Here is a 12,311-nt window from a genome sequence, read left to right as displayed (position 1 = left end):
TGTCACTTCTTATTTATTAGCTTCTTGCCCTGGATATTTTCATAATTTTCATTTAGCTTGTGTGCTCCAGCAATGGAACCATCCTGGGAATTGCAGCCTCGGGAAGCCTCACCTTTGCCCTCATGCAGGTATATGACAGCAGGGCAGCCAGCAAGGGTTCTCTCCTCCGAGGCTGCAGTGCTAAAGTGGGACCTGGATGCTTCTTCCATGAGTAAGGACAATGACAGTGGGGTCCCCATTGTGCATGTTAGTTTGAAGGGCAGGGTGAGTCCACAGGGGACATATGTTGAAAGTGTGATCCTCCCCTTTGTCATTTTAAACAGTTTTGGGTAAATAGTGCTTTCAATTTCCCCAGCAATTTTGTAAATACCACTTCAGTTTAGTAATACCTGCAGAGGCATGAAAATGAGTAAAACCTTAGCACTTCATTACTAAATAAATCATAGCTTAGGCATATTTTCCCTTTCTTGGTGGCTGAGAAAAGTCAGTGGTCATGTTTATGGTCTTGTGGTATTCATGGGGCCTACCCCAGAAGTCATGGCTCTAGCCCTTTGGCCTATAATTTGTTTTGCAGATTCGCTCTTATGCTCACTTTACCTGAGCTAGCCTTAGACTCTGAGAGTCTTCTCCCCCCTGTACCTGGGATCACTGGTGTGTGTCACCAGGCCTGGCTCAGTGTTCACCTTTCTACAGCACTTCTAGTACTTCAAATAGAATCTAGTTTGTATCTTATGGTTCTGCCTTTCTCTGTCCTCATGTCTTACCACTCCCCTTGGGTACTGCTGGTCTCTGCTTCTGTTGCACCTGCACATCAAGCCCATCCCATCCTCAGGAATTCGGTACCTCAATATTTCCTGTCTGAAACATTCACTCCAGGTCTTCATGTGGCTATCACCTTTCAGACCTTGGCCATCTAACCTCTCAATCTAATATTACTTATTCCCCTTCCATTTTCTAGATGTAGTTAATGTGCATGCACTGAAAGGGTAGATTTCTCTATGTGCTTAAAATTAAGTCACAAACCCATAAGTAAAAATAATATATATGTCCATTTTTTTCCTTTAATTCAGTAGGAAGTCTATTCTAGATAGTGAAGATGAGGCTCTGCCAGGTAAGTGCTTCTTCCTTACACCATTTATCTTCCAAAGTCACTGAAACACCTTTTTGTTGGGATGATCCTAATGAAATTAATCAAATGTAAGGAGATGTTGACTTAAAACCATCATTATTAGGAAGAAAAGAACATTACAAACAGGTTAAACTGATGCATATTGTGTCCCTAAAAGCATGATTTTTAAAGTCTGCCACATCTTTCACTGCTGGTATTAAAAAGCATTTACCTGACCAGTCAACTAGGTCTGAACTCTGATGTGAGTTGGGGCTTTGTAAATTGTCAGCCAAATCCCCAGATCCCCAGATCTGGAAAGAAGCAGCTAAGAGCAACTGTAGCCAAGGTAAGAATCCTCAGTTCATAGATGCCTGCCTCCAACAGCAGGAACCAATGACAATGCTAAGCATTTGGGACTGACCAGGGCTGGAAAAAGGGAAGTTCACCTAGGACCATACTCATCTGAACTCACCATAGAACACAAACTATTGTAGGTAGTGAGAGATGAGTCACTAGAGAAACAATTGGTCTTTGACAGCGTTATTATCGGGACCCTTGGTCTCTGTGCTTTTTTTAGTGACTGTGTGTGTTTCGTCTTTGTGGCTTCTGATGTCAACCTAACACACACTCAACATTCACATAGTAAGTGGACTAAGCTAGAGGTCAGACTAAAAAGGCCATGTAGTTTTAGGCCTTTGTTTCTTCCTCCTCTGGATAAAACGTTCGTTGAATGAGAACAAATTGATGAATACATCAGTTCATAAATCAATGAGCCCTTCAGGGTTAATCTTCATCATCCTACCTCCATCTCCACATCTCCTCCTTGATTTCTATATAGTTTCTTTTTTAAAAAAGCAAACCATGCTGGGTGCAAGTGGCTCATACCTGTAATCCTAGCTACTCAGGAGGCTGAGATCTGAAGATTGTGGTGCAAAGGCAGCCTTGGCAGAAACGTCTTTGACACTATTATCTCCAATTAACTACCAGAAAACCGGAAGTGTCGCTGTGGCTCAAGTGGTAGAGATAGAGCACTCGCCTTGAACTGAAGAGCTCACGGACAGCGCCCAGGCCCAGAGCTTTTTAGACCCACTACTGCCAAAAAAAAAAAAAAGTCTTCTTTTTCTTTTTCTTCTTTTTTTTCCAGGTATTGGCCTAGAGCTTGAACTCAGGGCCTGGGTGTTGTCCCTGAGATTTTTTTCCCCCCCAAAGCTTGCACTCTATCACTTAAACCACAGTTCTACTTCTTTTTGATGGTTCATTGGACATAAGACTCTTATAGACTTTCCTGTCCTGGCTGGCCTCAAACTGTAATCCTCAGATCTCAGCTTCCTGAGTAGCTAGGATTACAAGTGTGAGCCACTGGCACCTGGCCAAACTGTCTTTTCTTTAAAAACAAAAAAAATCTTCTTTTTTCCTTTACCTATCCCTAGTTATTCTTTACTCCTCTATGCCTATTCTGAAATAGACACCTACTTTTGGAGAAGAGTTGTTCTGACAGTCTTCTCCTCCACAATATTCATGACACAGCCGGGCACTGGTGGCTCACGCCTGTAATCCTAGCTACTCAGGAGGCTGAGATCTGAGGATCACGGTTCAAAGCCAGCCTGGGCAGGAAAGTCCGTGAGACTCTTGTCTCCAATAAAACCACTAGAAAACCAGAAGTGGTGCTGTGGCTTAAGCGGTAGAGCACTCGCCTAGAGCTGAAGAGTGCAGGGACAGCACCCAAGCCCAGAGTTCAAGCCCCACAACCGACCAAAAAAAAAAAGATTCATGACACAATTGTTTTTGTGAAGCCACCACCACACACAGTACTCTACCACATGCCATATCAAAAGCTAGCATGTGGGAGCTAATGGTTCAAAGGTACCTGACTGGAGTGGCATTTGTAATGTCAGTTCTATGCTGATCCCTTCCTCCATTTCTTAGCCTCCATGAAAACCCAATGTGCCCCTTTGAAGGAAAAGAAAGGAAACCATGTAACAGAGGATTCCCACCTCCAAGGCAGGCCTCCACATGTACATCCCTGTTGGCTGTTCTCAATGTTCTGGTCCTTCATTCCACGTGGATGGTCCTAGAAGCAGATCAGAAATCAGATGGTATCTAAGGCCTTGTTTCATCCCAAGTTTTGCCCTCTAACATAGATGGGGCTGCATGGCCTCTGGGAAGGCAGGGGAAGCAAACACATGGCTGAAGAAGGTATTGAACAAAAACATCATTATGCTTCCACGAAGGGTTCTGATGCCCACAGAGTCAAGTCACGTGGTGTGAGGCTCTGTCCAGCTCCTAGACTCTGATTCCACCAGCTCTTGAAAATATCTCATCCTTTGATTGCCTCTGTGGGTCATGGCATCTGAGGCCAATCGCCACTTAGGCCCAGTTTAATGCAGCTATAGCCACAGCAAATGCCATTTTATTTTCAGTGTGTTTTCTCAGTTTATCCCAAGTCCATATAGCTTACACTGAAGTTTCCCTTTATGTGCAAGAGCATCAAACATACAAGTCCAAGTAGTTCTAGTTAAGTACTAGAACAGGACATGTTTGTATTAAACGTGCTTTCTAAGACTGTAAAAATAATTTAATGATAGCATTAAGGAAAGTTTAAAGTTTCACACAGTACTATTATTCTGAAGAGCCTAGTTCATATGCATATACATATGCAAGTTTCACATATTTTGGGACATTGGAGACTTTATGAGCATTACTTTGCTTTTTGCACCTAATAGTATACCCCATAAGCATTTGTACATGTTCTCTGTTGGCTTCATATATACTGTTTTTCTCTAAAGTAGAAGAGTCTATAAAACTTAAACCATCTAATAGATGAAGGACTATAAATACACACCCCTTATAATTCAAAGACTTGTAGAGAGTAGGAAAAGGAATATCTAAAATACCTGCTGTGTGATGGTTAAGTTAGGAAAGGGTGTGTGTTAGCTGCTCTTACCAAAGCATGAGCACTGAGTAATCTTAATTTGCTTTAGAGCCTCAGGAAAACAAACTCCTTCCCTGTGCCCCAGTTTCTCAAGGTGATATAAAGAGTAAAGCTGTATGAGCTTTAAATTCCTTCCAAAACTAAAATTTTATGTTCATTCCTTAGAGAAGCTTTCTTCTGAGGAATACAAAGACTCTGGTTACTTCAATTTACTCCATAAAGGACTAGTCTATCAGAAACACACTGGGCTGTCCTTCATTCCCCTTTCAGGGCCCTTACTCCCCAGTCTGGTTGCTGTAGAAGATTCCTGGCAGCCATGATTATATGTTGTTGCCCAACTCCCTAGCCACAGCTAGTTGTTCCCAAAGTGGGCACCTAACCAGACTGGAAAAAGTCAAATAACTAAGAAATGTACTGGCTTAATCCATGGACTCTTGCTTAGCATAAAGACACTTTGTGAAACACTATTCTGACCCTACAGTTTAGCTTCTGTTTTACTGTGTGGGAAACCCTGAAGAAGAATCTCAGCATTTTCAGAAATGAGCTCATTTCTGAATAAGCTTGGACTTCCAGGCAAAATGAGTTCCAAAGTTTTTCATTTTAACCCTTCAATCTATCTTTATGATCTAGACCCAGAGAGATCCTCTTAAGCCATTCTGCTATGTGTGCTGGGGCCTTGGATATCTAGCCCAAGAAATGGGACCTAGTCTTGGTAGTTTTCCCTCAGTCCAATCTAATGAATGTTCTCTTATGCATGCAGAGATGGTAGAAGAGATAGGTAACACGGAAGCTGGGAACTGAGTCCAGGCAGAATGTTTCATACATTATGAAACTAAATATTAGATTAGGACTAATCTGGTAAATTCAGAAAGCTGAGAGGCAATAGGAACCTTAAAATAGGATAGACAGTTGAAAACATGAGCCTTTTTTATGCTTTGCCTTAATCTGCCAACCTATCTGAGGTCTAATCTATCTGTTTAACCATATACCAGAGATATTTCCTCCACTTGGAGGAAGGAGGCAAAAGAAGAATTGTTTCCATATGAAATGATGTGATCTCCATTTCATTTCTAAAGGCAAGCTTTACAGGCTTTGGATGTGATAGTTATGTTTGTTCACAATGCATTTCTATTACCACCACCAACAATAAAACAAAACAAAAATCCAAATCTCAAAGATGAAGATTAATGAGAAAGACAAAAGGGAACATGATAGGAGATGAAAACAATCAAAGCACATTATATACATGCATGATGTCATAGAGAAGCATATTATTCTATATAATTGGTATACCCTAGTAACAGCTCAGGAATGTAGGTCTGTAGTAAAGCACTTGCCTAGCATGTATAAGGACTTGGGTTTGATCCCAGCACTGAAAAAAATTATATAGATAGATAGATAGATAGATAGATAGATAGATAGATAGATAGACAGACAGACAGATAGATGTTTATAAATATCTACATAAAGGCTCGTGTTTTCAGCTTGCTTATCCTATTTTAAAGTTCCTATTACATCTCACATACATACTCATATATATGCACACACACACAATATATATATATATATATATATATATATATATATATATATATATATACACACACACACACACTGAAAAGAATATATAGAAAGAACCCTAATCTCAAGCAAAAAGGAAAAAGAAAAAAAAGAAATTACAAAAATTTTTCATTACCATCCAGCAGGCAGGATGCTCCGCACAATTAAAATTTAACTTGAAGACGAAGAAGGTGAGATGACTAATTAATTTAAAGGCATAAATGTAAAAAAATGTTTTTGGGTTTATCTGCAAATCACAACTTTCCCAAGGCGTCACTAAGTAGAAACCACAGGAAGCTGTTTTTCCAAAGATCCTGAAAAGACTTTGCCACACATGGGGACAATGATCTACAATTAAGTGTTCTCCAGTGGGTCTCAGCATGACAAGCCATAATGGCTCCAAAGGAGCCCTTAAAACCTACCATGTCAATGAGCTCCCCAAGCATGGGGATTTAGAGTTATGGATTAGACCTCTTAACCCTTCTCCTCCTCTCAGAATACCTTAAAGACCCTTTCTAACCAGGGGAGGAGTTTTTCTAGTTAGTGTTCGGCTAAGAGATCTTTGTGAAGTCTCATTTAGATGTAGTTACAGGACACCAAATGACAACTCTGCATTCAGCTACAGCTGTGTAACACCAGATCAAGGAGCCAAACCACAAATGGCCTCATCAAAATGAAGAAGAGGTCTTCAAGGAGGCCTCATCTAATTTCTGGATGTGACTGGTTATATGTTCTTGGAAATGGCACATGTTTTCTTGATTCTTCAATTTTTGTCCCTGTAAAGTATTAATATGGTACCTTTCCTTGCAAGTTTATATGAAGAAATAGCTCTAAGTTGAGGCTTTTCTAAGGAAAATGTGTTTTAAGACAAAAAATAATAAAATGACAAATCAGATCCTAGTCAGTAAATAAGGTACAACCTCACTGAAAACCAGTCATGCTGAGATGTGTGAATTCTTTCAACACACAAAGAAAACCTGGATCAACCCTGCATTTTCAGGCAAAATGATACCAAAATAGTAACTCTAGACTATATACTTGGAGTGAGGACTTCATGTATTATTCTGGAAAGGATCTTCTTTCTCAATTATGTTTTGCTGGTGACTCCATAAGTCTCAGTCCTCAAGAGCACACATTGCCAACAGGGACTAAATCTGACATGTGGAGCTATGCCTACCAGCTTCATACTAAAAAATTTCATCCAAGTGAATTAGGTGCAAACGTGAAAGATGATTATATGATTAGAAAGCGAAGCTCCAAAAGTTTAGAGTGTTTAGACACACTGAAACAAAACTCCTTCATACAAGTTTTTAAAATTTTTTTAAGTGTTGCAGTGGGTCCACCTGTACCCCTATTTAAACGATTTGTTTTTCCCCTTCCCCTCCACAAATTATACCGACATCAAATACAGTAAAAGCAGTGGTTATACTGTGGGGGAGGGACATACAAAGCAACAAAGAAATAATCTTATAAATGTGTTAGAAACAATCGCATGAAAGAAAAAAAAACATTTGAATACACATCTTAGGGTTCATTTCCCTAACATCAACTTATCAGACCTTTTCTGCTTGACTCAGACATATACTAGATATTGCAAATAAGGGAAACCATGGAACCTATGTTTCTTTGGGCCTGGCTTACTTCACTTAATATAATTTTTTTCCATGCCTTTCCAAGATGTACAAGTCGTTATGTCGAAAACAAACTTTACAACTTTGGTGCGGGGGGGGGGGGGGGGAGGGGAACTGGGTGGGGGGGCAGGGGGAGGACAGGATGGGAAGGGGAAACAAAGGAGGAGGCAACAATGCTTGATAAGAAATGTACTCATTATCTTGCCCATCTAATTGTAAACCCTCTGTACAGTATTTTCACAATAAAAATTTTTAAGTGTTTAGTAGCTTGAAAATTAATAGTCTTTTCAAGCTCTAAAAGTACTAGAGTAGCTCTGTTATCTGCCTCATAGTCACACCTTCCTTTTGCTCACAGAAGCCAAGTTCATTCCTCACTGTGGCTGGACAAGTTCAAAGGCACCATATTGTAAACAGAATTTGGGAAATGCTTGGCATAATAAATATAACTAGAAATGATTTTAAATGAATAAAACATTTATTCCAATGTCTTCATGCCAACAGGCTACAGTGAGATGGCAAAGAAAGTTACAGTTTTTTTTTCTTGCAAAAATATCTCATCCCTTTTCCTTTTCCTTGCAGAACAAGGGCATCCTTTCATTTTAGAATACAAAGCTCTAAAAGCTCTAGTTTTAAGAAGGAAAGGCAAGTAGGCCATTTATTGGTAAGGTGCTACTGATAGCAGCTTTATTTCCTGGCTATACACACACCACTTGCCTTCTCAGAGAGAAAAGACAACAATTAAAATCTATTTTAAAAGGTTTAATTCAAGATTTCATATATGTCATTTAGTAGTAGGGGAAATAACAACTTTTAATTTTTATTTTCATATTTCCATGGTTTTTAAGTGTGACAAGCACTGCTACATCTTTATATAGTGGCAGTGGCTTCTGCAGCAAATCCATTACTAGCACCAATTAGAAGAGGGAACTAAAGTGTGGGACAAAGGAGTTCAGTAGTGACCATGTCATTGGACAGTGGAAAGCTGAAGTAAAAGATTTTAAAGGTGAGTTGCCGAGTTGAGAACATTAGCTCAAACCTGTAACACTAGATATTTGAAAGGTGGGGGGGGGGGCGCAGTTTAAAGCCAACACATACAAAACAATAGTTCCTGAAATGGATCTCAACCAATGGCTAGGTGCGGTAGTGCACACCTTGTCATCCCAATGACAAAGCAAACCACAAATAGGAGGATCACAGTCCAGGCCAGACCAGGGGTAAAGTGAGACCATATCTTGAAAAAGTTGGTATAATGGCTGAAGTGGTATATAGCACCTGCCTAGCAAGCATGAGGCTCTGAGTTTTAAACTATAGCACTGTAAAAATAAAAGGAAAATAGCAACAGTAACAGTAACAACAAAATACAGGTAAATTACCTATTTAAAAAGCTAAATACTCATACACACACACACACACACACACACACACACACACACACACACACACACACACACACACACACACACACACACACACACACACACACACACACACACACACACACACACACACACACACACACACACACACACTGAAAAGAATACATAGAAAAAAACCCTAATCTCACTGATGGGCTGAATCCAACTTTTGTGCAGTTGGTTTCATATGGGACAGCTGTTTGTATCCAAGTCAACCTTTTGTCTAGATTTAGATTCTCCAAGCTGGACAAAGTACTTGGCAAAAGGTACAGGGTTTTCTGCTCCATTTCTCCTTAATTTAAAACCCTGATGGTTCTGCCTCAGAGGATTCCCAGCCCCAGAGCCCAACTTCATTTCTCATTAGATATAAAATGGCCAATTCTGCAAGTATTACAAAAAGCTTAGAAACATCACTGAAAAAAACCCTACTAGTTCTTAAGACTCAACAGGTTTAATCAGGTTAGAAAAAAAGTTCAGAATTGACAGGCCCTTGGCAATTTATCAGTTCCTGAAACCATGCTGATATGAAAAGCTTTTAAGCTAAATAGGAATGAAGAGGAAAGCTGGACATCAATTGATAAGGAAATGATTAAGCCTGAACTACATATAAGTCCTCAGGAGATAGTCCAGACAATTACTAACTCCACACAAAATATACATATACACATGCTCCTTGGTTTAGAGATGGACTATACATGTCCCATGAAGTCATCTTACACTGACAGTATTGTAAACTGAAAATGTATTGAGTATCCCTCACCTAATGAACATCCTAGCTTATCAACACAGCCCACTGTGAAGTAGCAGCATTTGGCTGCATGACCTTGGCACTGAACTGGCATTCACTGCCGCCACCCAGCAATACTAATATCCTGATGGAAATCATGGCCCTGGAAAAGAATCAAAATCCAAAACTGCAAGTATAGTTTTTACTGAATGTCTATCACTTTTGTACTATTGTAAGTTGAAAGGCAGTAAGATGAACCATTTGTTAACTTGGGGACTGTCTGTATCATAATCATGGAAATATTTGGATTTAAAAAAATGGGTATCAAGTCTTGGGTTACTAAGTTGACATAAAGATATTAGCAGTCCCTAGGGGAGTCATATAATCATTTTTATAACCTGAAGAATGTCATGGTTTCTTCAGTTTAGATCTTTCCATGATTATATTCTTAAAACTTCTTCCCATACACAAAGTAGTATTGGAACATTTGGCTCCTTCCCCAAATGCCTGTCTATGGCATGTTTAAAATCAAGGAATCAACTATAAGTGTCAGAACCAATTAATTATGAAGTTGTCTCACTTTCAAAATTCTTTGAACCTCATCCTTCTCTGCTACCCTGCCCCCTGGAGAGCATCTTACATTGCCTCATTTCCAGAACACTGCTTTTCCCCAAATGCACTTCATTGCTTGGAACAACAATAACCCAAGCTCATTGTATACCCTGCCACCAGATGACATTATCACCAGCAGCATGTCACTCTCAGTAACAGTAGTAAGCTCTCAGAACCCAGCCATCTTTTAGCAACTTATAAATATTCGTATGAGCTTCCTGAACTTTCTGTTTCAACTAGGTAGCTTGACACATTGAATCTACTTTTTAACTCTTATTCTTACCCTTATACTACATTCCATCTAACTGAAATGACCTCTAGTCACTCCCCTATATCTTGTCAATTTCAAAATCCATCTTTTCCCTCAAATTTTACCTTTGTAACTTAAAACAAACTTACTATACTTGGAACTCACTAGTGAACTGATTCTCTATTCTGGGTCTATGAGGATCAGTGGCATTTCTTAGTGTTTCACAGGTTTCAAGACAATTTAAAATGCTTACACATTCATCTCAGTGATCATTTTTATTTATGTATTTACTTATTTTTATTTTTATCTTTTTGTCGGTCATGGGGCTTGAACTCTGGGCCTGAGTGCTGTCCCTCCGCTCTTCAGCTCAAGGCTAGCGCTCTACCACTTGAGCTACAATGTTACTTCCAGTTTTCTAGTGGTTTATTGGAGATAAGAATTTCACAAACTTTCCTACTTGTGCTGGCTTTGAACTGTGATCCTCAGATCTCAGCCTCTGAGTAGCTAGGATTACAGGCATGAGGCACTGGTACCCGGCTTTATTTATTATTTTGTTGGTCATATGGCCTGAACACTGGGCCTGGGCACTGTCCCTCAGCTCTTCAGCTCAAGGTTAGCGGTCTACCACTTGAGCCACAGCGCTATGTCTGGCTTTTTCTGTTTATGTGGTGCTGAGGAACCAAACCCAAGGCCTCATGCATGTGAGGCAAGCACTCTACCACTGAGTCATCTTCCCAGCTCAGTGATAATTTTGAAAAATAGCTATTTTATCAGTTACATAACTAGATTTTTATGCTGAAATTTCCATATTGAAAAGTATTTTTTAGGGGTCATAATGGTCATGAGCCCCTTGGGAAGGGTCTAATAATATATAATACGTAACATATAGTATATATGTATATATAATCTTCTAAGAAAGTCATCAGGCCAGGAGCCAAGAGCTCAGGTCTATAACCCTAGCTTCTCAGGAGGTAAAGATAAGGAGGAATGTAGTTCAAGGCAAGACCTTACCTTAACCCCTAGTTGGGCACAGTGGAACACACTTGTCATCAAAGTTATACAGGAGGCTGAAATCAGGAGGATTATATCTCCAGACCAGCCTGGGTGGGGAGGGGTGGAGGGGGTGGGGTGATGGGGGGGATTGAGGGGGATGAGTTCTAGAGACTCCATCTCAACCAATAGCTAGTATGGTGACATGTACCATCACCAGTTACATGGGAGGTGGAGATCAGGAAGGTTTCAGACTAGCCAAGTAAATGAGTTCAAGAGACCCTAATCTTGAGATGAACCAGAAACGGCTGGGAGTAATGGTTCTTGTCTACCATTCCAGCTTTTCTAAGAAGCATAAATAGGATGATGCACTCCAGACCAGTGGCCAAAAATCAAGATCCTACTATAAAAACCAGAATAGAGAGGAAGGGCTGAAATCTTGACTCAAACAGTAACACATCTGCCTAGGTATAAGCACAAAGCTCTGAATTCAAAATCTGGAATTAACAAAAAAAAAAAAAAAAAAAAAGAGAAAGAAACCTTTATTGCAGGGGGTGGGGGGAGGGGTCAGTTATGGGGTTTAAACTCTGAGTCTGGGTGTTGTCTCTGGGCTCTTCAGCTCAAGGAGACAGCACTTGAGCCACAGCGCCACTTCCAGTTTTCTGGTAGTTAACTGGAGATAAGAGTCTCACAGACTTTTCTGCCCAGGCTGGCTTTGAACTGTTATCCTCAGATCACAGCCTCCTGAGTAGCTAGGATTACAGGTGTGAGCCACCGGTGCCTGGCAAGATAGAAAGAAATCTCTAAAAAATCATTTGGCATTTTCATATTGCTATATAACATATTTTTCTTTTCTTTTTTTTTTTGGGTCCGGTTGTGGGGTCTGAACTCTGGGCCTGGGCGCTGTCCCTCAGCTCTTCAGCTCAAGGCTAGCGCTCTACCACTTGAGCCACAGCGCCACTTCCAGCTTTTTTCTTTTTGCTTATGTGGTGCTGGGGAATCGAACCCAGGGCCTCATGCATTGCAAGGCAAGCGCTCTACCACTGAGCCATCTTCCTAGCCCCTTATATAACATATTTTTCCCTA

General features: G+C 40.2%; 1 protein-coding gene across 3 annotated transcripts in view; it reads right to left on the bottom strand.

Moving 5' to 3' along the window:
• Fto (FTO alpha-ketoglutarate dependent dioxygenase) overlaps positions 1–12,311 on the bottom strand; it is a 392,707-nt gene that overhangs the window by 62,902 nt on the left and 317,494 nt on the right. Inside the window, exon 9 of one of the 3 annotated variants that reach the window (XM_069992310.1) lies at positions 3,100–3,179. The exons of the other annotated variants lie outside the window; for them this stretch is intronic. Within the exon in view, the coding sequence (XP_069848411.1) occupies positions 3,161–3,179 (19 nt within the window). The 3' untranslated portion in view covers positions 3,100–3,160. Of the gene's footprint in view, positions 1–3,099; positions 3,180–12,311 lie in introns of those variants that run through there. 3 annotated transcript variants of the gene reach the window in all.

This window comes from Dipodomys merriami, unplaced genomic scaffold (genome assembly GCF_024711535.1).
Source record: "Dipodomys merriami isolate MVZ:Mamm:240054 unplaced genomic scaffold, mDipMer1.0.p SCAF_41, whole genome shotgun sequence".
Classification (NCBI taxonomy): domain Eukaryota; kingdom Metazoa; phylum Chordata; class Mammalia; order Rodentia; family Heteromyidae; genus Dipodomys; species Dipodomys merriami.
Note: the sequence above shows the minus strand (reverse complement) of the source record. Positions and strands in the feature narration are given on the sequence as shown.